Source organism: Odocoileus virginianus, chromosome 1 (assembly GCF_023699985.2).
Source record: "Odocoileus virginianus isolate 20LAN1187 ecotype Illinois chromosome 1, Ovbor_1.2, whole genome shotgun sequence".
NCBI lineage: Eukaryota > Metazoa > Chordata > Mammalia > Artiodactyla > Cervidae > Odocoileus > Odocoileus virginianus.
In genome coordinates, this window is record NC_069674.1 from 15,696,086 (window position 1) to 15,723,031 (window position 26,946).

General features: G+C 36.5%; 1 protein-coding gene across 3 annotated transcripts in view; it reads right to left on the reverse strand.

Annotated features, from left to right (window-relative positions):
- The window catches only part of IFT56 (intraflagellar transport 56), a 38,889-nt gene that overhangs the window by 2,343 nt on the left and 9,600 nt on the right, over positions 1 to 26,946 (reverse strand). For all 3 annotated transcript variants that reach the window (XM_020878269.2, XM_070465066.1, XM_020878270.2), the window contains 11 exons: positions 25,872 to 26,043; positions 16,945 to 17,019; positions 12,843 to 12,945; positions 11,469 to 11,524; positions 10,214 to 10,267; positions 9,065 to 9,128; positions 7,526 to 7,614; positions 7,233 to 7,316; positions 5,510 to 5,579; positions 4,581 to 4,687; positions 1,230 to 1,363 (listed from right to left, as the gene is read on the reverse strand). In XM_020878269.2, the coding sequence (XP_020733928.1) occupies positions 1,230 to 1,363; positions 4,581 to 4,687; positions 5,510 to 5,579; positions 7,233 to 7,316; positions 7,526 to 7,614; positions 9,065 to 9,128; positions 10,214 to 10,267; positions 11,469 to 11,524; positions 12,843 to 12,945; positions 16,945 to 17,019; positions 25,872 to 26,043 (1,008 nt within the window). The remainder of the gene's footprint in view (positions 1 to 1,229; positions 1,364 to 4,580; positions 4,688 to 5,509; positions 5,580 to 7,232; positions 7,317 to 7,525; positions 7,615 to 9,064; positions 9,129 to 10,213; positions 10,268 to 11,468; positions 11,525 to 12,842; positions 12,946 to 16,944; positions 17,020 to 25,871; positions 26,044 to 26,946) is intronic.

The window sequence follows — 26,946 nt, forward strand, 5'->3', positions numbered from 1 at the left end:
CTGAGGAAATGGTGTGAAAGGACAAGAATGCAAATTAACAGCTAAAATAACTTGTGATGGTTCTTCACATCCTTCTAGCAGGCATATCTGCCTACCCTTTTCCTGAGTTTTCATAAACCAATCACAGACTTCCTAGTTTTCTATTCTTACAGTGCCATAGTAAAATGGAAATTCTGTGAACTTCTCACCAATCTCTTTTCCTTGTTTGCGCACACACACACATATACACATATGTTTTATTTGTCTATTCTGACATAAATATTTCTGTTTCTATGGTTATTCTGTAGGACAGAATAGCAAGTGTGTAGTAAGGAGCTGGGTTCAAATTCTAGCTCTGTGCTAACAGGTCACTCAACTTGACTGAGTCCCAGACTTCTCCTTTGTTTAATGTGGTAATCACCCCAAACTGGGTGTCACTGCCATAAATGGAAAATGTCAGAAAGCCGGGGTATAGGATCTCTTCAAGTGACACATTAATAAATACAGAAGAGGGGAAAGTTAAGGACCAAGATTTGGCAAATATGCAGTATTTATATCTAACTAATTTAAATTTAATTAAAATTAAAACTCATGTTTTAAGTAATACATACTAAATCTTCCCTGTTACGTCATCATATCTATAAATGATTGCCTACTGATCCTCTTCCCTAAGGGTTCTCTCATATTTTCTCCTTCTTCCCTCAAGTATCTTCTTTCAACTACCCAAATTCTTTTAAACTTTTAATAGTACTAGAAATATACACAAGGTAGGAACTCATTTTCATAGATTATTTACTTATAAAACAGTCACTATCTTCTATCATATGTCAGTGACAAATACATTCCAAACAAATTATTTTCAGAAAATGGAATTTAGTTTTCAGTAGTTTAACTTTTATTACAAATGGAACTATATGCCATGTAATTTTGTGTGGTCTAATGTCTCAATATTTCCTGAAATATGAGAGGGCAAAAAAAATTAATTTTTAACCACACTCACTCCATTTCTAATTCTTTGAGGTCTAAACTAAGAGACACAAGAAAAAAACCAACAGGCAAAGAAAAGAGCAGAAGAGAGTGAAAAAGACATTGCTTGTGAAAATGGCAGTATAAAACTTAAACTTTCATTCATCATTCTAAAACGTCATTATTAATTTTTAGTTTTCAGAGGACGTTACCCAGGAAAACAATTGTCACTCCCCAGGAAAGCAGCAAGTGCACAGAATAGTGTCTCTTGCCTGTCTACTTACTTGGGTTCCCTCCCAGCCAAGATCATCTGGAATATGCCCACACAGGCACCCCGCTTGCCTTCCCAGTATTCAGGGTTGGGGTCCAGCCTCTCTAAGACATCAAATGCTTTGGCTGAATAGTAAAACTGGCCCATCTGAATAAAAGAAAGTATTATGGTAATACTTGGAGTCAAAAGATCCCACAGAATGAAACTAAATGTAAAGATACCATGAAACAGAACTATATAACATAAGTACATAAAACAAGTGCTTGGGTAATGACAACATTCTTAGTTAGCAAATTAACTTCTATTCCTTATTAAAACAGGAAGGGAAATCAGTTTTTATACATGGGTTCAATTTAAATCCTCTTACCTTCATTAAGTTTTCAGCAATACAACATTTCTTCTATATATAGTCAAGTTTTGCTATAATCAACATATTTGTCATTTCTTCTAATTATATTCTATTCTTGAGGATAAACACCAATGACTGATATGAACTGGTTACTTTTTAAGTTTCCTCAATGCATTCTATAGATGCCTACTTTCATTCATTTTCTGCTAATTTGATCATGTTTCACCCAAGAGGATGGTCTTTCCCTGACCTTGGCCCTGTCATCTCAGAATGCCTAGATGTACACTGACTCCTAAACAGCAAACCTCTTAAATATTTAATTCATTTTGACAAGCTTCTTTCCCAAACACACTACACTTCCATGGCCTTGTACACTATGCTATCATTAAATTTTGCTTAGATGTTGTTGTTGTTCAGTCACTAAGTCCTGTCCAACTCTTTGTGACCCTATGGACTGCAACACACCAGGCTTCTCTGTCTTTCACTTGCTCCTGGAGTTTGCTCAAACTCATGTCCATTGAGTCAGTGATGCCATCCAACCATCTCATCCTCTGTCACCCACTTCTCCTCTTGCCCTCAATCTTTCCCACCATCAGAGTCTTTTCCAAAGAGTCAGCTCTTCGCATCAAGTGGCCAAAGTATTGGAGCTTCAGCTTCAGCATCAGTCCTTCCAATGACTATTCAGGGTTGATTTCCCTTAGGATTGACTGGTTTGATCTCCTTGCAGACCAAGGAACTCTCAAGAGTCTTCTCCAGCACCACAGTTCAAAAGCATCGATTCTTTGGGGCTCAGCCTTCTTCATGGTCCAACTCTCACATCCATACATGGTTACTAGAAAAACTGCAAGGACCTTTGTCGGCAAAGTGCTGTCTCTGCTTTTTAATATGCTGTCTAGGTCTGTCATAGCTTTTCTTCCAAAGAGCAAGCATCTTTTAATTTCATGGCTGCAGTCTCATAAATGTATAGGGTTACCAATTTCACTGAAGTCTTCAAGTTGCTGGGAAATCCTCCCTTACTTAATGTGGTTTAATTACTTCTCCTTTTCCATAAACTGTTTTAAACCTTTGCCAATTTCCTTAAGATCTCTATTGCATTCTTAGCTTAGCTTTTTTCTCTACTTCATAAAGAAGACACAACTTTCCTGCCTTCCATTCAAATTATACTTCATTACTCTGCCTATCTCACAGAAAGAAGTGTTCTTATTCCTTTTCAAGGCTAATCCTTCTTCCTATATTCACCTAAAAAAAAAAAAATATATATATATATTTTTTTATTGTAAAGAAACACACCAAATGATGTGAGAAACATACATGCACAGTTTAATGACTATAATGTCAATACACGTGTAACTACCACCCATGTCAAGAAACAAAACATTGACAGCAAAACCAAAGCTGTGTCTCACTTCTATACCACAGCCCTCTTTTCCCCTATTTTCAGTAACTACTAGTCTGACTCTTAGGGTCATCAGTTCTTTGACTGTATAGTTGTATCAGCTTTGTATATACGTTTAGACAATATAATTGAGTGCTGCCTCTTAGTATGTTAATATATGAAATAATGCTGTAGATATTCTTTTGTGGCTTTGTATGTGTTTTTACAATTTATCTATATTTTTGGATATAGCCCTAGTTGGGTCATTTGCTAAAGCCTTTCTGATCCCATGGTGGTCCCATGGAACATCAAACCCAGGAAACTGACATCACTATAGTGTATGTGTGCACTTTTGTTATTTCATCAAATGTGTCAGACTCATGTAACCACCACTCCTATCAAGACAGAAGTATTCCATCACCACAAACCTCCCAGCTGACCATTCCTAACCTCTGGCAATCATCAATTTTTTTCTACAGCTCTATAATTTTGTCATTTCAAGAATGTTTTATATATACATACACACATATATATATGTATATATATGAAATCATATATCAGTTTTTTAAAGAGTTTTTTTAAATGAGCTATTATTGATTAAGTTGATACTAGACTCTCTTTACCTAATGTTTTCCTGTCTTTTGAACAGGAGGAAATAGTTCCCAAATAGTTTTCAGAATTTGACGTTAGTTTTGTAAAAAGCTTTTAATCTATAGAATAGGGCCCCAAACTCTTCCCTGTCTTTCCAACTCCCTACACACACACACACACACAAAGCTCCTCTTTTACTAAATCTGACTCCACTTTTTCTGGTTCCTTTGTCCTTCCTGTCCACTATTTGCACCAAGGTTTCCCAAAGGTTTGGTTTGCAACTCTTTATTCTTCTTACTTGACTCCCTTATCTGGGAAGTTTCACTGTTTTTCAGGGCATCTATTACTATTGAAGTGGTGGTTTCTCCAAATCTGTCTCTCAGTGTCAGAGGACATTGTTCTTTTTTTCTAATGTATTTATTTTTGGCTGGATTGGGTCCCCATTGCTATGCATGAGCAGGGGCTACTCTCTAGTTGCAGTGTGCCGGTTTCTCACTGAGATGGCCCCTCCTGTTGTGGAGCACTGGCTCCAGGGCAAGCTGGCTTCAGCTGTTTTAGCAGGTAGGGTCAGTAGTGGTGGCACCTGGGCTTAGCTGCCCCGCAGATGTGAAGTCTTCCCAGATCAGGATCGAATCCATGTCCTCTGCACTGGCAGGCACACTCATAACCACTGGACCATCAGGGAAGTCCAGAGGCCATCATTCTTGAGCTTCAGAACCAGACTTCCAACTGCCAAATGAATATCTCTACCTGCATGATACCTAAAGAGGCATAGCCTTTAGAAATCCAAAACCTCCTCTCTAAATCACTATTTCTGTACACATTATTTTCACATTTCATTTATATGTATACATGTCTTATATACACATAAAATCCTGCCTATCTCTGAGTTTAGTTCATCTATAAAAGGGATGACATTTCTGATATCACTATGCGAATTCTCTCACCTATGACCATTTAGTCTCTAGGACACTTTCCCCTAACATTTAAGTCAATGCACCAATGTGATAATTATCTTCACTTTCCCCTTAGATTTCACTCAGACTCACCTTGTAGCAGTCATTAGCAATGAGCTGTAGGAGGCTAAAGGACTCGCCAGAGGTTTCCATCTTGAGATAAAGCTCCCAGGCTAGTCTTGGCTTCTTATTCATAATGTCTACAAAGAGAAACAAAGATTTATGTTTTCTAAATGTACAAGCAGTACACTTCTGCATCTTGCTAGTCTATGGATTTGCTTTTATGTTAGAAACATACTAAGTAATAGTAAACAGTGAACATTTTACATGAAAAGCTTGCAATGTTGGCATGAAGCTGGTTCCCCATCAGGACTCTACATACAGGGCTTAAAATACTTGTTAGGCTTTAGGTAAGTATGTCTTTTTAGACTGAGTTGATTTTCAGTAGTTCTCACTTTGCTCATCTGCTTAAAAAGTCATCTATCATTCATTCAATCCCACCCATACAGTTTCAGCCTCACTTAGAAGATCTAATTGCTAAAATTTTCCTAAGACATCAAAAAACTTACTGAACATTTTAAGTCCTGGTGAAAAAAGAAACAAAAAACACTGGAGAGAGAGAAAGACAGACAGAGATGATAGGATATATATATATATATATATAGCACACAAAAATTATGTTTTTGACATTTTACTACTTTTCAGGCCTGCACCACATAGTGAAAAGGTAAAATTAACATAACAATATCACTTAGCAAAAAAAAAAAAGCAAAGTAAACTGAGACTCTGGAAGCTGGAACACACTAAAGAAAGAACTTGGCATCTTTTAGGACTGTTGGTGCTAGGTCACTGTCATATGGAAGAACTAACCACAGGGCACACTTATATAAATACGTACACATGGCCACCTTTACTGAATAGCATTAACAACACAATCTCAGAGTTTAACCACTCTACAAAACAAAATTAGAAAACACTCAATAAAAGGAAGATTCCTCTATAACATTTAAAAGAAGACTCACAGCACCGAGCTAACCAACTGAGGTAGATGTAGTCATTTTTCATCTTCTCACTTTGAATTAAAAGGAAAACCTGTAAGAGGAGGGAAAAGGGAACAAATATACAGATGCTTTTACAGTAAAAATATCCACAGCAGCTTGCCTTAGGCTAATGAGCATTATAATGACCAAGTTCTACACAGGCTGCTAAGAAAAGTGAAGGATAAAATCATGGTGATTTTAACACATTTCTCTCAGTTATTGAGGCTTCCCTCGTAGTTCAGTCAGTAAAGTATCTGCCTGAAATGTAGGAGACCTGGGTTTGATTCCTGGGTCGGGAAGATCCCCTGGAGAAGGAAATGGCAACCCACTCCACTATTCTTGCCTGGAGAATCCCATGAATCCCATGAACAGAGGAACATGGGCTGCAGTCCATGGGATTGCAGAGTCAGTCACGACTTAGTGACTGAGGATGAGCACTCAATTATTGATATCACAAGGTGACATGAGGTTGGTGAGGATATAGAAGATCTGAACAGAATAATTAACAACTGCACGTGCTACTGGGCAATAAAGCAAGTCTTAACACATTTTAAAGAATCCCTGTTATACAGACCACACTCGATGACCACACTACAATTAAGTTAGAAATCAAAATAACCTGGATATATATATTTCCCCTCCTGACTCATGCTGAGGTTTGACTGAAAACAGCAAAATTCTGTAAAGCAATTATTCTTCAATAAAAAATATATTAATTTAAAAAAAACCTGGAAAAGATAACGTACATACTTGAAAATCATGAAAAATGTTTTAAAATAACTCACAGTTAAAGATAATGAAAAGATAATTTCTAAACACAATGGAAATTGTAAAACACTTAGAATTTCAACAATAAGTTGAGTCATTTGTTGAATAATAACAAAACTGAATTAAGTAACTCAACTGAAATATTCTGAATCATTTGGATAATCAATCTATGGAGTTAGAAATCAAGATAGTGGTTAGCCTTGTGGGAAAGGGACTGACTGACTCCAGAAGGGGATGAGAGGGTTCCCCAGCTTATGATAAAATTCTATTTTATGATCTGGGTGCTGACTATTTGGGTATGTTCACTTTAAAAATTCATCAAGCTGTGTACTTTGATTTGTATACTTTTCTCCATGTATGTTATGTCTTTATAAAATTTATCCAAAAAAGGAAAACATGAATGTGGTTATATGTGTATGTCTCTCAATATGGACTGTAGCTCACCAGGCTCCTCTGTCCATGGGACTTTCCAGGCAAGAATACTGGAGTGGGTTGCCATTTCCTTCTCCAGGGCATCTTCCCCACCCAGGGATCGAAACCAGCATCTCTTATGTCTCCTGCACTGACAGGAGGGTTCTTTACCACTAGCACAACCTGAGAAGCCCCATAAAATTTATCCAAAAAAGGAAAACAGGGAGGGGGGACCGGGATGGGGACTACATGTAAATCCATGGCTAATTCATTTCAATGTATGACAAAAACCACTGCAATGATGTAAAGTAATTAGCCTCCAACTAATAAAAATAAATGGAAAAAAAAAAAGGAAAACATGAATGTGGTCATAAAATCTATATATTTATTTATATTGTACTTTTTAATGTAACCTAAGAACAATGGAACTTTCAATAATCCTTTAGCTTTAAACATGTATTTCAGTGAGAAAAAGATAACGTTTTTAGATAGAATCATTCAAAAGTCTTCAAAACCAGGTACCTACCTCTTCACCCTCACTGGTATTGCCAGTTGCAGCTTTGGCTTGGGCATAATTAAAGTTAAAGATGTCATCATTATAGAAGTAACTCTGAAAAACATCCCGAGAACAGGTCACATTGAGCTTTAACATATAGAATATAAAAACAACAGTTATACCAGATAAACATAAAAATAATTTTAAGGAATTAGCTGATACCACTACTACTTCCTCAGTAAAAGGGTCATCTCCAAAAGTATCTTATCTGTGACATATAGAGTATTTTGTATACAAAATCACCTAGAAAACTCTACACTGACCTTAAATGAGTTGAGGTAAATCAAGACATCATCAAATTGCTTAAGCAGGAAGAAACAGGAAGCCATGCACTGCCTTCCTGGTATTGTATCTGAAATGGAATGGGAAAAAAAACAGGTGTATTCATGAAACTAAAAGTTCTCTTTAGCTGAAATTTGAGTTATGTTATAATTTAGTGACAAGAAGTGTATTCCAAGACATCTCTCTAGATTCTGAAATTAGATTCTGTTCAGTGGACAGAACCTCGGCATGTGGAAGTCACAGTACTCAAGAGTGACCAATAATCTCTCCTGCAGTTAACTCTAAATCCCACATGAGCATGTGTCCTTCAGGCTACAGTTTTCTCCAGGTCTTTTTTCCAGGGCTTTGATTCTCTCATTCAGCTCCAACACCTGCACATTCAACTAATATGAATTAGTACCCATCATTCCTCACCTAAGACAACCTAACACTTCTGATCTCAAATGGAGAAATATTTGGCCATGGAACCATCTGATCCTGATTCTGACCAACTTGTCTGATAACAGATTCCTATTTGAAGTGGCAGAGAATTCGTAAAATACCCTACCTTCACCAAGGTCACTCCTGATCCTCCTTCCTCTGTTCCATTTTTCCCCTATAACACTTATCACAGTCAGATATACTATATAATCTATTTCTTATGTCTATAGTTTGTTCTCACTAGATGGAACACTGCACAAGGGTAGGGGAACTGGTTTGTTTTGTTTACTGCTGTATCCCTACACCTCAATGAATTTCTGTTTTAAGAATGAAGTGAAATGGGGAAAGAAAATGTTATCCAATAAATGGTTTTGGTGAAACATTTGATAGAAAATGAATTCCTAGGGGTGATCAGAATATTTAATAATCGCTTCAGCATGAACACTGTTTGTCAGAATAGATGCCAGCCATTGAAAACAGCTACAGCTAGCCATACTAGTTTATACTGGCTAACTATCAGCCCATTTTAGATGCTGTTTTCAAAACTTACACTGAATCTTGAGTGATAAGATCAATAGTTTAATAACAAAAATGAAGCCACAAAACTACTGGCAAAATATAGGTGAATATTACATAACTTCAGGAATAAAAAAGTATTTTCTAAGCTTGATACCCATATAATAAATCATTATAGAAAAGATATATAAGACTTAAATGTTTTCATATAGGAAAAATACCATAGGCAAAATTAAAAGCAAATAACCTTCTGAAAAAATAACTACAGCAAACAAAGTTTTATACCTAAAGAGCTCTTGAGAAATCGATCAAAGTGAAAATTCCAAATAAAAAACAGAATCAAATTTTTAAAACTCTTATGAACTACAGAATATACTTATTCTCCTCTGTTTATGTATCCTCTCATCCCATTTTAGCTGAGCTGTTAAGAAGGGCTAATCTAATATTCTCTCCTGCATCTGAGTTCCTGCTTTACAATGGGAAACCTAACAGATATATCCCTAGACAAAGAATCAAACTTCACCAGTCAAGATATGACCAACTCCAGTGATAAATCATGCTCACATGTACAGATTCGAACATACCACATTCACTAGCTGATCCTCCCACCAACTGGAAGAACTGCTGGGCAATTTTCATATGATCCCTCTAAAAAACCAAGGAGAGCTGATAAGAGGAATAAACTGAAAATATATTATTTGTATTACACTTTATGGTTTCAATATATCTGTCAGGATTTAACATATTTTAAATTCTCCTCAAATCAGCAGTACTAATTTTTTTATTAGTATTACCAACTAGAAAATGACAATTTGTAATTGAATTAAAACCTAGTTAGGATCAGATAGAAAAGAGGAGAAAAAAAAAATTCAATTCCCAAATTCTATCTTAAAAGTACCTTCATTAAAAATAAAAGTACCTTCATTAAATGAACTCATTCATTCATTCAACAAATATTTATTGCTTTTATCATATATCAGACCTTGTGGCAGGAGCTATGGCTAGAACAAGGAGTAATTTACTAAGTAAAATCATTCATTTATTCAATAGCTATTTACTTCCTATTTGAGGCAATTTGGACCGAGCTGCAGATAAAAAGATTTATTTACATCCCATTTCATTCCAAAAAGAACTTACTATGCCATATTCAGGTGAATAAAAGCTTAATTTTAGTCAGTGTTTTGTATTTATAAAAAACTTTCCAAAAGAAACAATTATTCTCATTTTATAGATGCCAAAATTATAGCTCAGAGGTATGCAAGGTTAAAAAAAAAAGCCAGTGAAAGTAAGAATGAAGTTTTGCAATGATTTGCTGTTGTTATTAGATAAACACATTGTTCAACAATTGGCCTTTCTTTTCCCTTAAAAAGCAGTAATTCTTATGGCTATAGCTTTCTATTATTTTTTTAAATTTTTACTCTATTTTACTCATTTTTTGGACAAGCCACATGGTTTGCAGGTTCTTGTTCTCCATCCGGGATCAAACCTGGGCCCTTGGCAATGAGAGCACCAAGTTCTAATCACTGGACAACTGGGGAATTCCCCTTTTTTGTCTTCAAATAGCACAGAATTCTTGTCACAATGGAAGCTGGATTGGGGGATATGGAGAAATAAAAGGAACTGCAGAGGAGCCTATTTGTAAGCTTATTACTAGTTGAACTTTGACATTCATTTTTATTTTTTCTACACACTGTAACTTTGCAAACTATAGGTTCCAGTGGTTTTATACTCACTGAACACATTTCCTGGCCAAGGGCTGCATTGACCACTCCTTTGAGGATGTACTCCTGGAAACATGGAATATCAGTAATTAATTTAAAAGGAATATAAAACTAAGAGATATCTCTCAAAAAAAAATCATTTGCATCAACTCAATGCTTTATATATATTATCAAAAGTTACCCAACGTCACTTTGCTCTGTTCTATCCCTGGTAAGAATGAAAGAATTAGGAGACTTTTATTTGGTTCTCAGGAAAGTGTGCATATAACAGAATTCATCATATTTGTAAATTCTCAATCTTAAGCAGAAAAACTCAGTGGACCTTCACAGGAGTTTTATTTTTATTTCAATTCAGTATTTATGTAACATAAATGTTTATGTAGCAGTTTTTACACTTTATCAGCCACTGCCATCCTCTGTGACCATGTCACATATATATGATTATCCCTTTCCAATGATATAATAACCTTCCTTTCCTCAAAAACAAAAAAAGACCCTCTGATTCTCATTTATAATGTATTCTCATTTTGGAGTCCTGAGGGCTTACCTGTACCCCTTCAGACTTGGTTCTATTCATTAATAGATACTCTCCTTAGCTTTATGAGTTTTTTTTTTTGTTGTTGTTGTACCACACAGGATCTTATTTCCCTGACCAGAGATCAAACTCATGTCCCCTGCAGTGAAAGTATGGAATCCTAATGACTGGATCACCAGGAATTCTGATTTTTATGTGGGTACTATTTTTATTTAAGACAGATCTTAAAAAGAATAAACCGAAAGATGCTGAAGCTTTTAATACACTTGAGAAATATACCAACTTAGACCTGGAAATATTTTTCAGTCTTTCACTCAATAGTGGGATGCCCCAGTACGTGCTTAGCGTTCATAGTGCTGGAGACACAATATAAACAGTGCCTGACTTCAAGAAGCGAACCACCAGCAGGGGACAAAGACACAGTACAGACAATCATACTGGTGACAGAAGTCTCCATGTCTAGTTTCACCAGAATTCTAGATTTCAGTATTTTCAAACCTCAACCCTTTTGAGGAAATGACCACATTTATGGGAGTTTACGAATATCAAAAAAACCCAGAATATTGATTCTCATATCAAAAGTCTCACTTAATATTCCCAGATCAACATACACACCTTTCCTGAGAGTCTACAAGCAGGAATCTTCCCCAATATGCCTTCTTACTACCTTTCAACAGAAATTCCACCTTCAACAGAACTTGATTAGTAAAAATGTAACATATTGTCAATCACCTGAGGAGTAGTAGGTTCCAGATCCTTAATTAAGTTATAAGCTTCTTGTACATCATCTGAAATATAAGAAATAAGTAGCCATAGTATGTATCCTAGCAAAGTTTTCTGAAACAGTTGCCCCAAATGATAAGGTCCTTCAAACATTCATGAGAAGTATGATTTGCTTTTCTTGTCTCTTAACTCTCAAGTTAAGTTCTCATCAAGTTCAATGCTTAGTAGTAGATAACCAAATACCTGGAGGAAATCCGTATTAAGCCATGAAGCACTTAAGGGTTCAAGCTAAAAATAAAGAACAGGGAAGTATATGCTTTTGGCATTGTAATTATATAAGAAAAACATCCATTTTTAACTATATATATGTGTGTATATGTGTGTGTGTGTGTGTGTATATATATATATATAAAGTACATAGGAGTAAAAGGACACGAAGGCTGGGATTCGCTTTAAAATATTTCACAACAAAACTGGAAGAGGGCGGATAAATGAAGAAAGACTAGCAACAGCTACAAGACTGTTGTATCTGGGGTTATTATTTGGGTGTTCATACTATTAACTTTTGTTTTGTTTATGTTTGAAAGTTCTTAGAATAAAAATTAGTTTATAAAATACATAAGGTGTTTCTTTAATTCTTGTCCAAAAGCTTATTTCTTTGTGCTGATGTATCAAATCAGAGAGAACCATTTGCAAGTTCATGTCTCCTGTTAATAAACATTCACATTTCCCTCAATGAGGAACATGTTGTCTGGCTGGTTCCCACCACGCACCTTCAAAGGCCCACACTTAGTCTGAGGCCCGTGGCAGAGCGCCAGCACCACTGCGTGGGAGCTCCCACCCTGTGTTCACAACTGCGAGATAACAGACTGCTTGGGCCTGTGTCTACAATTTATCCTTACTTAGGGGCAACAGATACCATGCTCACTTCACATCTTAATATTTCGCAGAAGTTGGGGGTACAAGCAAACAGAAAGACAGATAAGTAGAGCAAATACAGTTAATGATGAGAAAGAAAAGACACAAGGAAGTGTAGATGAACATTACACACAGAGGAACACACAAACAAGAACGAGGGAGGGAAAGGAAAAACAACAGAAAACCTGAAATAAAATGAATACAGGACAAAGTGCAGAAAAATAAGAGGAAAAGAAAAAAACCAGAATGGGTGAGAGATTGGAAGCAACAGAAGAGGAAAGAGGAGCTAAAGAGAAAAAGCACAACAAATAAATATGAATAAATTTGTTCTGTCCTGTGAACCTGCTGCAAATACCTTTTTGGAAGTATTATGAAGTGATTTTAAAGGTTAAGCAAGTAATTCAGTTAGAGAGTAAATGTTCTAAAATATCTTACATAGGCAAGACCAAGACACATTTCTCTTACCTTGACGAAGATAGTAAATCACTAAGTTTAGCCTAGCTTCAGGAATGACATCAACCAGGGGAGGCAAAACCTGCAAAGCCCCTTCTCCTCCTCGGAAAACTACCTAAAGACAGAAAAACTATTATTATGGCAATAAATATGAGTATGTTTATTGGTAGAAATACATACGGAGCTGACATAGTTACTCTTTGAAGGGAAGTATATATTTTTGAAGCTTTCTCTATACACACATAACCTTGACCTCATTAAATTAAAAAAAAGCCATCCTAAGGACTTCTCTGGCAGTCCAATGGTTAAGACTCTGTGCTTCAAATGTAGGGGCTACAGATTTGATCCTTGTTTGGGGCGCTAACTCTCATGTGTGTCACGGCCAGAAAAATAAAGTCATCCTAAATGTAAGAAATAGAATAAAGGCATGGTCCTATGGCATATATTTCCTTTTCTCCTCATAGGAACTGTATGAAACTCTTAAAGTACCCAATAATTAATGAAACTTTTTTCTAGACAGATATTCTACATTAAAAACTCCATGAAGGAATTTATAAAATCCTTCTGAGATTATTTCCTCATCTCTAAAAGGCATTAGTAATGTCCACCTTTTAGAGTTACCATAAGGATAAAATAAGTTTAAGTGGGCTACATGCATGGCATATTGTAGGTTATATTTTGTTTTATTAAAATATTAGTAACTATTTATTAGCATCTACTATATGCCCGGGCTACAACAGGAAAAAGTCATTCTCCTGTCTGTATATAGTCTATACTCAAATGAGGAGAGACCTTCAAAGAGCAAACTTAAGTATGCCGTCATATGATAATAAAAGCTACAGAGAATAGCTAAAACAAAAACACCATCAATGAAAGGATGGTTTTACATGCTGTTTTGTACCCAGAGCCTAGCACAGTTTCTGACACATACACTGTTATTTCACAAATATACAGAAATCAAGGCAATCAAGCATAAACTACCTAATCTCTTCTTTCTATATCAAAATATCCATCTGGTCATCTTATTTGGTTCTCCTTGTCTAGGACGCTCCCTTCCCTTGCCAAGATTAATTCCTACAATTGTCTTCTTTGATGTCATGATTTTAACTCCATATGGATTTTGTTTCTGTATTAATATTCTATTTCATTAATCCTGGTTCCACTTCTCAACTTTAAATATGCACAAAGGTTTCTGCTGTCTTGAAAAATCTTCACTTCACTTGGTGTCACTGTTCCCTCTGAAGAGCACTGTACTTTTTTTCCTTTTTTCAATGCCACACTTGAAAAGTAAGTGGTTTGCTCTTTCAACTTTCTCCTCTTCCGCTCACTCAGTAACTGCCCAGAAAAATTGCTGCTGCTCTCTGCACACTAATAAATCCATTCCGCAAGTCACAAATATCAAGCCCTTTGACCAAATTCAGTAGACTTTCCTCTCTTCTTGCTCCATGACATATCTCCAGTTTTGACACCGGTGGCCATAGCATTACAATAAAAGCACTATTTACTAAATGCTTACTATACGCTGTATACTGCTGAGGTACCTTACACATATTACCTCATTTCATCTTCACAAGGAAATAAGGTAGGTGTGTGACTTCCTCTGTTCTACATAAGAGAACATAGAGACTCATCAGTGTTTAGTGACTTACCCAAAGTTACAAAGCTAGTATATGATGTACTTGATTTTGACATCAGGTCTGACTGCGAAAGCTGATGTCAGTAACAATTTATACTGCTTAATATTTTTTTCAGGTTTTGTCTTAAACTATAAAATTAATCTGTATTTACCAGAAAAAAACTTACATGTAGTATTACAACAGGCAAGAGGAAAATTACCATTTTCTCACTTTTTAATCCCACCCTCCAACTGTAACTCCCATCACTAGCTAATATGCACCTTCCAGTTATATGTACATACAAAGGTTCTTTATTCTGGCTGTATATTATAGCCACTTGGAAAACTTTTAAGTATTGATAGTTGACCCTTAGCCCAACCATTCAATAAAATCTCACACATTAACACTTTTAAGATCTCCTGGGTGATTAAAATGTGTGGTTGTAATGACATTACAACTTCTGTGGTGGCTTCTCTAGTGGCTCAGACAGTAAAGAATCCACTACAACGCAGGAGACCTGGGTTCAGTCCCTGGATTGGGAATATCCCCTGGAGGAAGGCGTGGCAACTCAATCCAGTATTCTTGCCTGGAGAATTCTCATGGACAAAGGAGCCTGGCAGGCTACAGTCCATGGTGTCGCAAAGAGTCGGACACAACTGAGTGACTAAGCACAGCACAACACAATGACATTATGTCTGAAGCAACCTACGTGTCCATCAACAGGTGAGGTGAATGGACAAAGACGACGTGGTCAGTATATACAATGGAATATTGCTCAGCCATAAAAAATAATGAAATTTTGCCATTTGCAACATGGATGGACCTGGAGGGCATTATGCTAAGTGAAATAAGTCAGACAGAGAGACAAATACTGTTTGATGTCACTTATATGTGGAATCTAAAAAAAATGCAACACACCAGTGAATAGAATAGAAAAGCAGCAGACAGACTCACAGATATAGAGAACAAACTAGTGGTTAGCAGTGGGGAGGGCAGTCTGTGGGGGGTAGGGGAAGTACAAACTACTGGGGGTAAGATAGGATATAAGGATGTATTTGTACAACACAGAGCACAGAGCTGATATTTTGTGATAACTGTAAATGGAGTATAACTTTAAAAAATTATATAAAAATTAGAAAAATGTTATAAAATGACTGTTGACCATTGAACAATGGTGAGGGGGATTGTTTAGGGGCGCTGACTCTCCACGCAGTTGAAAATTCAAATATGATTTACAGTCAGCCACCCACATACAGAGTTCCTCCATATACGAGGATTCAACCCACCTCAGATGGCATAGTATTTATGACTGAGAAAAATCTGTGTATGAGTGGACCCATGCATTTCAAACTTGTGCTGCAGAAGGGGTTGTACATTACATAGGTGTTTTCTCTTGCCTGCCCTTTTTTGAGTTATTTTCTTATTCTCCTCTTTCAGCTCCTTAAATATAAACACTCTCTTGGAACCATATTTCTCTCTTTTTAAACTTCTCTTTGGCTATCCCTACTCTTATGAAAACTCCTAAACCTGTCCTCCTGTCTTAATCTCTTTCCAAGTTTAATTTCCAGACTATTCTTTCTAACATATCATTCTCCACAAAAATTAATCTGGGTTTAATTTATAGACTAAATTAGAAGTGAAAAGGTTAGAGGCAGAAGCTCATAATGCAAAATAACCTCAGAAAACTCTGTGATGGAGGCCTGAGTTAGAGGAGGAATGGGATATATATAGGAGACACTGCCAAAGAAGAATTAATAGCATTAAGTGACTGAGTATCAGAGATAATGGGGAAGAGAGAGTCTAAACCAGCTACAGTTTTCAGCATCGGTACTGGGAGACTTAGTGCTAATGAAGGTACAGAGAAATTAGAAGGAAAATGTGTAGCTATTATTACTGCCATATTCACACAAGGAATCGGAAACTCAACAATAGGGAGTAAATTGCTCAGTGTCCCCAGGTGTCTGAGTTGAATACAGCTGCTCTGCACCCACTTTACTGCTGAGTCAATTGAATCAAACTTGAAACTTCATCGGAATCTTTTTTTTTAGCAACCATCCCAGTGCAAATTTCTGTTGCAGTAAATTCAGTCAGCTCACATACATCTTCTTCATTCATTCATCCATGTCCTTGCCACAAATGAACCCTTTAAATCAAAGTAATTCTTCAAAGACCAGTTCAAGTTTTACTTTCATCAGAAAGTAAAGGATATGTTCCTTTGTCTTCACCAACAAAATGAACACGTGGATCTCACTGCCTCACACTTCCTTCTAAATGTTAAGTATGTGTTACTGCCTTCCCAGTAAGGAAAGAACCTGATATCTTAAACTCATTCTCTCTCCTCCACCACAAGAAAGAGTTGTTGAACTCCAAGTTCAACAACACTTGGAGTAGAGAAATACTTGTTGAGATAGCTCCCTTCATTCATCTTCCCAAAACCACTGTGATGTACTCAAAAGAGGGTAGGCCTCAAATCATCAAGACTGGAAACTCTTACTCACCAGATTGTGCCTGATGAGCTCTTTAGCAAATTCAAAGGAAGAAGAAGCGCTGTCCATCAAGCTTTTGAGTTCTGCCTGAAATTAAAAAAAGGAAAGACTTATGAAAATGACAAGTGTATAGTTCTTACATCACCTGTAAGAATTACAAAGTTTTATAGCTCACAAAGAATTTAACATGCTGCCTCCTTTGTTCCGCAGAGCTCTGAGAAATAATCAATGTAATTATTATTCTCATTTTACAGAAGAGAACCTTAAGGCTTATAAACATTAAATGACTGAACCTCTAAGCAGAAAGTCTGAAACCGGTGAACCCCAGTCTGAAGACTCCTAGAGTTAGTCATTCCTTTCAGGTGATAAACTTTTAACAACTAAGGTTGGTTATTTTTCTTTATTTAACATTTTTAGTTAACTTATTTATTATTATTTTTGACTGCACTGGGTCTTCACTGCTGCACGTTGGCTTTCTGTAATTGTGGTGAGAGGGGGCTACTCTTCATTGAAGTGTGTAGGCCTCTCTTGTTGCAGAGCACGGGGTTGAGGCACTTGGGCTTCAGTAGATGCAACACTTGGGCTCAGTAGTTCAATAGTTGCAGTCAAGGGCTCTAGAGCTCGGGCTCAGCAGGTATGGTGCACAGGCTTTAGTTGCTCAATGGCAGGCAGAATCTTTCTGGACCAGGGATTGAACTTGTGTTTCCTACATTAGCAGTCGGATTCTTAACCACTGTTACACCAGGGAAGTCCACTAAGGTTGATTCTTCAATCTGACCGTTTCACCTGTGTCCTGAACTTTCCTATACTTTCTTCCTGCTGAATTGGCCTTTATTTACATGATGCAATTAATGTACCTTCTCCCCTCTATGTTACTACTTATCAGAACTATCAGATCTCTTTTGTTTCATCCTGCTTCTTTAACTTCCCCTAGAACAAATGGTCAACCATTTCTACAGTGTCTTTAGTAATGTCTGAGGCTTATTTATCCACTTCCTCAGCTTTCTGCTATTCCTTCTTGCCAATCTATAATTTTTACTAATTCTCACCTTCTTTTTCTACCTCCATCAGTAGATACCTAAGATTTTCTGGATAAAATAATTAAATTCTTGACTGTTCTCACTAAGCACTACAAACTGGTTCTACCTGATGTCATATGGGAATGCACACTTATTTAGCAACCTTTTACTAATCTCCTCTTGTCTACAGCAGGAATTCCAAAGTCTTGGGTAATATTAGGCTAGTTCAGCAGTTTTCAAGCTTTTTGATCTCAACATCTTTTTTAAACCTTAAAAATTACTAAGCATCCCAAAGAGTTTGTGTTTATGTGGGTTATAGCCATTCATATATATTGTATTAGAAATTAAAACAGAAATTTAAAGTATTCAATTAATCAAAAGTACTAATAAACTTACTATACATTAACACAAATAACATATTTTTCATTTAAAAAAAAAACCTGTATTTACCAATAAAAAAATTTAGTGACAAGAATAGTACTGTTATGTATTTTTGCAAGTCTCCTCAATGTCTGCCTTAACAGATGACAGCTTGATTGGCATATCAGTGCCTGCAATCAATCTATTTTGAAATTATGCTGTCTCTGGAAAACTTCACTGCACAATCAGAAGTGAATGAAAGTGAAAAGACAAAATATTTTAGTATTATGAGGCTAGCTTTGATCTCAGACAGGGCCAGCCAGGATGAAAAGTGAGGTAAGTGAGATGTGCAGGGCATAAAATTTAAAGCAGCACTCATTGCACATGAAAAGATGCTCAACATCATTCTAGCTATCAGGAAAATACAAATCAAAATTACAGTGAGATTCCACTCCACATCCACTGGGATGGCTAGGATAAAAAAGACAGATAATAACAACTATTGGTAAGGATATAGAAAAATTGAAACTCAAAACTCTTACACATATTGCTAGTGGGAATGGAAACTGGTGCAGCCACTTTGGAAAATAGTCTGAAAGTTCCTCAATTAAATATAGCTACCGTATGACCCAGGAATTCCATTTCCAGGTATATGCCCAAGAGAAATGAAACATATTCAAAACATGCCCCAAAACATGTATATACATGTTACAGCAGCATTATTCATAATAGGAAGAATGTGAAAACAATCCAAATATCCATCTCTGACAACTGGAAAAATACAATGTGGTATATCCATACAGTGGAATATTATTTGGTGATAAAAATGAATGAAGTACTGAAACATGCTATAACATAATGAACTTCATAGATATTAAGCTAAAGTAAAACAGGTCAGTCATAAAAGATTATATATTATTAATATGTGACTTCTTTTTAGAGGAAATATCCAAAACACACACATCTATAGAAACAGAAAGTGGATTAGTAGCTGTTTGGGGTTGGTGGGATGGGGGCTGATAGCTATAGATTATGGAGTTCCTTTTTGAAGTAATGGAAGTATTTTAGAATTGACTGTGGTGGGAATTCCCTGGCAGTCCAGTGGTTAAGACTCAGCATTTTTACTGCCAAGGGTGTGGGATCAATCGCTGGTTAGGGAAGTTAGATCCTGCAAGCTGCATGGTGTAGTCAAAAATGGGGGGGGGGGTGTTTAAAAATAAATAAATGAATGAATAAAATTGACTGTGGTGAAGATTAAACACAGTGGTGAATACACTAAAACCCACAGAATTGTATATTTCAAAAGGGTGACTACATGGTACATTAGTTATACCTCAATAAAGCTGTTAAAACATAGAGGTATAAACAGAAGACGTAGGTCATCTTAATTTAGAGTTAAAATGACTTGTCTAAAAGTACAAAAACATGATAGAAATCATGTAAGAAATAATCCTCATGATACCATGGTTTCATATTCAAATTTTCCCTTTCCTATATTTAAAATGAAAATCCCCTATGATTATACAGTGGAGATGACAACTAGGTTCAAGAGATTAGATTTGGTAGACAGGGTCTGAAGAACAATGGACGGAGGTTTATAACATTGTACAGGAGGTGATGACCAAAACCATCCCAAAGAAAAAGAAATGTAAGAAGGCAAAGTGGTTGTCTGAGGAGGCTTTACAAATACCTGAGAAAAGAAGACAAGCAAAAGGCAAAGGAGAAAGGGAAAAATATACCCAACTGAATGCAGAGCTCCAGAGAATAGCAAGAAGAGATAAGAAAGCCTTCTTTAGTGAATAATGCAAAGAAATAGAGGAAAACAATAGAATGAAAAACACTAGAGATCTCTTCAAACAAACTGGAGATAACAGGGGAACATTTCGTGCAAAGATGGGCACAATAAAGGACAGAAATGGCAAGAAATCACAGAAGCAGAAGAGATTAAGAAGACGTGGCAAGAACACACAGTAGAACTGAACGAAAAAGGTCTTAATGACCCAGATAACCACAGTGGTGTAGCCATTCACCTAGAGCCAGACATCGTGGAGTGTGAAGTTAAGTGGGCCTTAGAAAGTGTTACTATGAACAAAGCTGGTGGAGGTGATGGAATTCCAGCTGAGCTATTTCAAATCCTAAAAGAAGATGCTGTTAAAGTGCTGCACTCAATGTACTAACAAATTTGGAAAACTCAGTAGTGGCCACAGAACTGGAAAAGGTCAGTTTTCATTCCAATCCCAAAGAAAGGCAATGCCAAAGAATGTTCAAATTACCATACCATTGCATTCATTTCACATGCTAGCAAGACTATGCTCACAATCCTTCAAGCTAGGCTTCAGCAGCAGATGAACTGAGAACCTCCAGATATTCAAGCTGGATTTAGAAAAGGCAGAGGAACCAGAGATCAAATTGCCAGCATTCGCTGGATCATAGAAAAAAGCAAGGGAATTAAAAAAAAACATCTATTTCTGCTTCATTGCTAAAGCCTTTGGCTGTGTGTACCACAACAAACTGTGGAAAATTCTTAAAGAGATGGGAATACCAGACCATCTTAACCTGCCTCCTGAGAAACCTGTATGCAGGACAAGAAGCAACAGTTACAACTGGACATGGAACAATGGACTAGTTCAAAATTGGGAAAAGAGTACGTCAATGCTGTATATTGTCACCCTGCTTATTTAACTTATACGCAGAGTACATCATGTGAAATGCAGGGCTGGATGAAGCACAAGCTGGAATCAAGACTGCCGGGAGAAGTAGCAATAACCTCTGATATGCAGATGCTACCACTTTAGTAGCAGAAAGCAAAGGGGAACTACAGAGCCTCTTGATGAACGTGAAAGAGGAAGGTGAAAAAGCTGGCTTAAAATTCAGCATTCAAAAAATGAAGATATGGCATCTGGTCCCATCATTTCATGGCAGATAGATGGGGAAAAGTGGAAACAGTGACAGATTTTATTTTCTTGGGCTCCAAAATCACTGTGGACGGGTGACTACAGCCACCAAATTAAAAGATGCTTGCTTCTTGGAAGAAAAGCTATGACAAACATAGACAGCATATTAAAAAGGAAAAACATCACTTTGCCGACAAAAGTTCGAATAGTCAAAGCTATGGTTTTTCCAGTAGTCATATACAGATGTGAGAGTTGGACCATAAAGAAGGCTGAACATCGAAAAACTGATGCTTTTGAACTATGGAGCAGGAGATGACTCTTGAGAGTCCTTTGGACAGCAAGGAGATCAAACCAGTCAATCCTAAAGGAAATCAACCATGAATATTCATTGGAAGGACTGATGCTGAAGCTCCAATTCTTTGGCCACCCAATGTGAAGAGTTCACTCTTTGGAAAATACCCTGATGCTGAAAAAGTCTGAGAACAAGAGGAGCAGAGGGCAACAGAGATGAGATGGTTGGATGGTATCACTGACTCATGGACATGAGTTGGAGCAAGCTCCAGGGGTTGGTGATAAACAGAGAAGCCTGGAGTACTGCAGTTCATGGAGTCCCAAAGAGTCAGACAAGACTTAATGACTCAACAACAGCAACAATATTTAAAACATGTATTAGGGTTTTGTCTTTTCAATCTAACTTGTCAATCTTTATCATTAATTGAGAAATAAAACCTTTTAGATATAATTACAGATAATTTGGATTTGTAAAAGGCAAAACAATAAGCTTCTAGAATATCAGAGAACAAAATTTGGGCTAGGAAATATTTTTTTAAACAAAATACAAAAAGCACTAAACATAAAGAAAAAGATAAATCTAACTATGTTTCAGCCTATAAAATCTTTGATAATTGCTCAGTTCACTATTTACTATGTATATAAAGTTAAGGACTTTATATACATCACAAAAACCTACAATAATTCAGTACTGTTATTTTGCATACTTTGTACTGAAACCACATAGCTAGTAACCTAAGATTGGAATTTGGATAAAATTTCTTTATCCTCTGAAACTATTCCTTCCTTTCACAAGCATCCTATATTCACTGCTTCTATTTCTTCATCTTCTACTTGTCTTTCTTCTGCCATATCCCTTAGGACGTTTCTCAGTCCAAGAGGTTACTCATTCACTCCTTATCTTCTTGACATCTAGCTTCAACACTCAATAATGATGATACCCCAATCAGCATAGGAAATCCCAGTTATGAAATCCAGTGGTTTGTTCTTAATCTTCATCTTTATTGACCTGTTTTGAACTTCCTCCTTTTTTCAAACATGACTCTCCCTTAATCTGTTAGTCATATTTTAAATTTCTCATTCAACCATTACTTCATTGGCATCAACTTTGTCTATACATCGTGCCAGGTCCTGGGATACAAATGCCACAAGGCTCAACCCTCAATAAGCTTATCTAGATTAAAGACAATTAAAGCAGGTTCATGAGGCCTTGCTCCAGCAGGACCCCCCACCATCTGGACCCTAAGGGCCCCCAAGCAGCCCACTGCCACGGCTCTGTGCTACCCCATGATCGCGGGTGTCAGCAAGGCCTACAAGATGACTACGAATGTGAGCCACCAGAGCTATGGCCACTGTTACTGGGGGCACCTCACCAAGAACAAGCCTCATGATCTGAGAGGTCTGCAGCTTCACCCCTTAGAGGAGTGGCAAGTCTTGGAGCTGCTCAAGGTCTCTGAGAGCAGGCCTCAAGTTCATCAAGAAAAGGGTGGGGACACACACCCACGCCAAGAAGAAAGGAGAGGAGCTGAGTAATGTCCTGGTAATCACGAGGAAAGTCGCAGCCAAGCACAGAGCTCCTTCCTTTCTGTGAATAATAAAACTTGTCCAGGAAAAAAAAAGGTAATTAGGCAACAATAAGCATGACTTTATATAGATATAAAATCATATATAATAGCCATATTATTACTAATTATTTGTTGGTAAGATATAATAACCATAGTGTTTGATTTTATATATGTATATATATATAAAATCATGCTTGTTATTTGGTAGCCGTATTATTACTTGTGAATGTGTGTATATATATATATATAAGTTAAGAGCAGAGAAGAAGAATTGCACACCTAAATTTACATTAAATTTTAGTGGTTAAGTCTACGGGCTTTATTTTTTGTTTTGTTTCTTTAAATTTATTTTTTAATTGAAGGGTAATTGCTTTACAGAATTTTGTTGTTTTCTGTCACATATCAACATGAATCAGCCATCTATGGGCTTTAGAGATCTGAATTTCTCACTTGTTAGTTGTATAACTTTGCGTGAGTTGTTCAAAGGACTTTAAGAATTGAATGAATCATTACATAATATTTCATGCTTACTATAGAAAAGCAGAATGTTTTGGTGTTTGGGGAGAGAATGAATTATACAATATAGAGCCCATTATAAAAGATACTAGAGGAATGCTTGCTTTTAAAAGGTTTAATAAAACTATCGTAAGTAAATACAAACTATATCCTATTGCTGTAAAAAAAAAAAAAGAAAGCTCCTCAGGGTACATTTGTTATCGTTATCCACTGCTGGAAAACATTATACAATCAATATGTAAGCTGCACATGCACAATTTCAAATGAAAAAGCATCCTTTTAGTGAACAAGAAGTACAATTTGCTGTCCTGAGTTGGATAGCATTACATCTAGAGCATATTGGTTAGCCATGTCACCCATTCCAGACTATGGAAAGAACACGTGCAGACAAAATATAAACATTTAAAAGGTTGGACCTTATGCCAAAATTGGCAAAGCCCCCAAGACTGACTCAATATAGAAAGACAAAAACATACTTCTTTTATTTATTTTAACTGAAACTCTAATTAAAGATCAAATTGCAAATCCAGTTTACTATTAAACTGCTGATGCTGGGAACTAATCAATTAGGCAGGGACTCTAGCTGAAATGAGGATATCCAAGAATGTATTTTATTTCATTACATAAAGCAACCATTCCATTGCATACTAAGCAATTTAATTCTAAGAATTTCTTTTGCCTCAAGTGAGCACCTTTATCAACATAAGTCATGAAAAGTGAACCTGAGCAAATGTTAAGGATATGTGTTCTCCATCTACCAGCTGATAAATGCTGTTTCACTCAGCAACTCAATCTGCTGTTAGTGTGAAGTATATTAATAGTGCTTCCTGCTATTACACAATAAATTTTGCTTTGATATAGTACTTAATTTTCTAGTTTCAATTTCTTCCTTTCTCCCCCTATTCTGGACTTCCCAGGTGGTGCAGTGGTAAAGAATCCGCTTGCTAATGAAGGAGGTGCAGTAGATGCAGGTTTGATCCCTGGGTTGGGAAGACCCCCTGGAGGAGGAAATAGCAATTCATTCCAATACTCTTACCTGGAAAATCCCACCGACAGAGGAGTCTGGCAGGCTACAGTCCATGGGGTCACCAAAGAGTCAGACATGACTGAGCACAATTATTCCTTCCCCTACTCTAGGCTGGTATGATGCCACTTACACTAGCTTTTCAGCAGAGTGTTGACACATAAAGAAATTTTGCATTTAAATTTTGGTGGCTTCTGACATCAACTAAAATAATGGCCAAGGAAGTAATTTGTACTCATGGACCTCCCTCATAGGGTTAACCTAAACATATCTGTACACAAAGTATATTCAAATATATATATCGAATCTGTATAGATATAGAACATGCTATCTATATATCTACAGATCTATTTATATCTATATTTATGTGTATATATATGTGTATGCATGTATTTATAAGTAGTTTAATAAAATGAGATCATAATGTATGGACTTCTGTATACTCTGAGTTTCAAATAAAATGACAGCTATTAACAACAAGGAAAAAAAGAAAAAAAAAGAAAAAAAGAGAGAGCTATATAACAGAATTTATCCACAGGATTGTGAGGGAAACTAAAAAATGGATACAAAGTATTCTGCACAGTGCCTATAAGTTAACCACTTTCTAACTACTTATAAAATGCCCCCCACTACTTCTTCTGGGAGTAACCTTAAAGAGATACTGAAGTATCACTAAGCAGAGAAAGGCACTCCAGGAAACAGAATGCTGTGTACAAAGCCATGGCATTTGGAGGATATGAGTGTGTGAAAAAAACTCAATGACTGGACTGAAGAGAGCAAAGACGAGAGGCAGGAAAATTATTTAAGGAGTTGAAACAAAAGGTAAGGAATGCCTGAACTAGAGCAGTGGCAAAGGAGAGGCACAGAGAAAAGAGGTATCTAGAACAGAACAGATAGGAACTAGTAGAAAATTAGACTGCGGATGAAGGAGAAGAGAGTGATGGATACTCTAGGTTTCTGATTACATGTTGATGACTCTGAGCTACAAACATATTTCAGAGAAAGAAGCAAAAGTATTTGGTTTTTAACGTACTTAAGGTAATGTAAGACATAGATAAAGATCATCTACAGTATATCAGATGCACACAGAGAATTCAGAAGTCAACATTCTTTGTTAGAATATCTGGTAAGTGGGTTCTTACAGAATCACACTGGCAATAACAAAGGGACATTAATCAAGAGTAACAGGTAATAGTCTTATCAATAACCCAGAAAGTGTAGGGTAATTAAAACTGGAATGAAGTGAATTAAGAACAGATTTCATCACTACCTCAGCGGCTTTGCCGTTGTAAAGGCGAAAATGGTTACAGGCCTTGAGATTGAGTGCGATGGTGCTATCAGGAATTTGCTGAAGATAAACAGCCAGGACTTCTTGAGACACATCATAGTAATCCAGCTTGTAATAACATAGGGCCACATAAACATTGAGGGCAAGGTATTCCCTATTAGAAGGAAAAATTAAGGATTCACAATTTAAGTCTACTTCACAAAAATGTTGTCAAACTACAGACATTTCTTAATGGCTCAACTGGACAGCAAGGCAAAGAGGACATTTCTTTTTTTAAAGAAAAAGGCAATATGATCAGTGTAGTATTTTTCTTTTTGTGTTATAGTATTTGAGTGTTTTGATATAAGTAGAGTAAAAGATGATGACTAGGGGAGAAAGGGAAAAGTTCAACCACCACCTGTTCATGTTAAAAAAACAAAACTAAACTAATATAATCCGTAATGAAGTATAAATGCAAATAAGCTGACACCATACAGAAAATGGACAGACAAGGCAAGTAGATTTGATGACTGAGAATGGGAACGAGTGGGAGACTATGAGCATAAAGCAAAAGAAGGAGAAGGGAGATGGATGAGATATTTTGGGATGCAGAAGAGAGACCAAGTAGTCAGTGATAAAGTTGGAATACTAGTTCTTCAGAACAGTTTGTTTCTAATTTTGTTAGCAAATTGCCTTCAATGTAACTACAACACTGAACAATGATACACCTAGACCATGCATTTTCAACAGGTGTGATATCACCCCCAAAGGGGCGAAAATTGGTTCTTATGGAGAGATGAAAAATAATACTTATTTTATATATATATACATACACACAGATATACATACAGTACATATACATATATCTGTATACAGATATACATACAGTACATAACCCGATATACAATATACCTGTGGTACTGAAACTTAATGGGAGGGCAATTAAGAGGGGGAAAGACAATCTAGACAATAAGGAGTCTAGACCGTAAGGAGTTCTTAATCTCACCAGATTATTAGCTAAACAGATTAGAACACACGGTGATATTAGAACCAAAGGACACTAGGTCCTTAGCCAAAC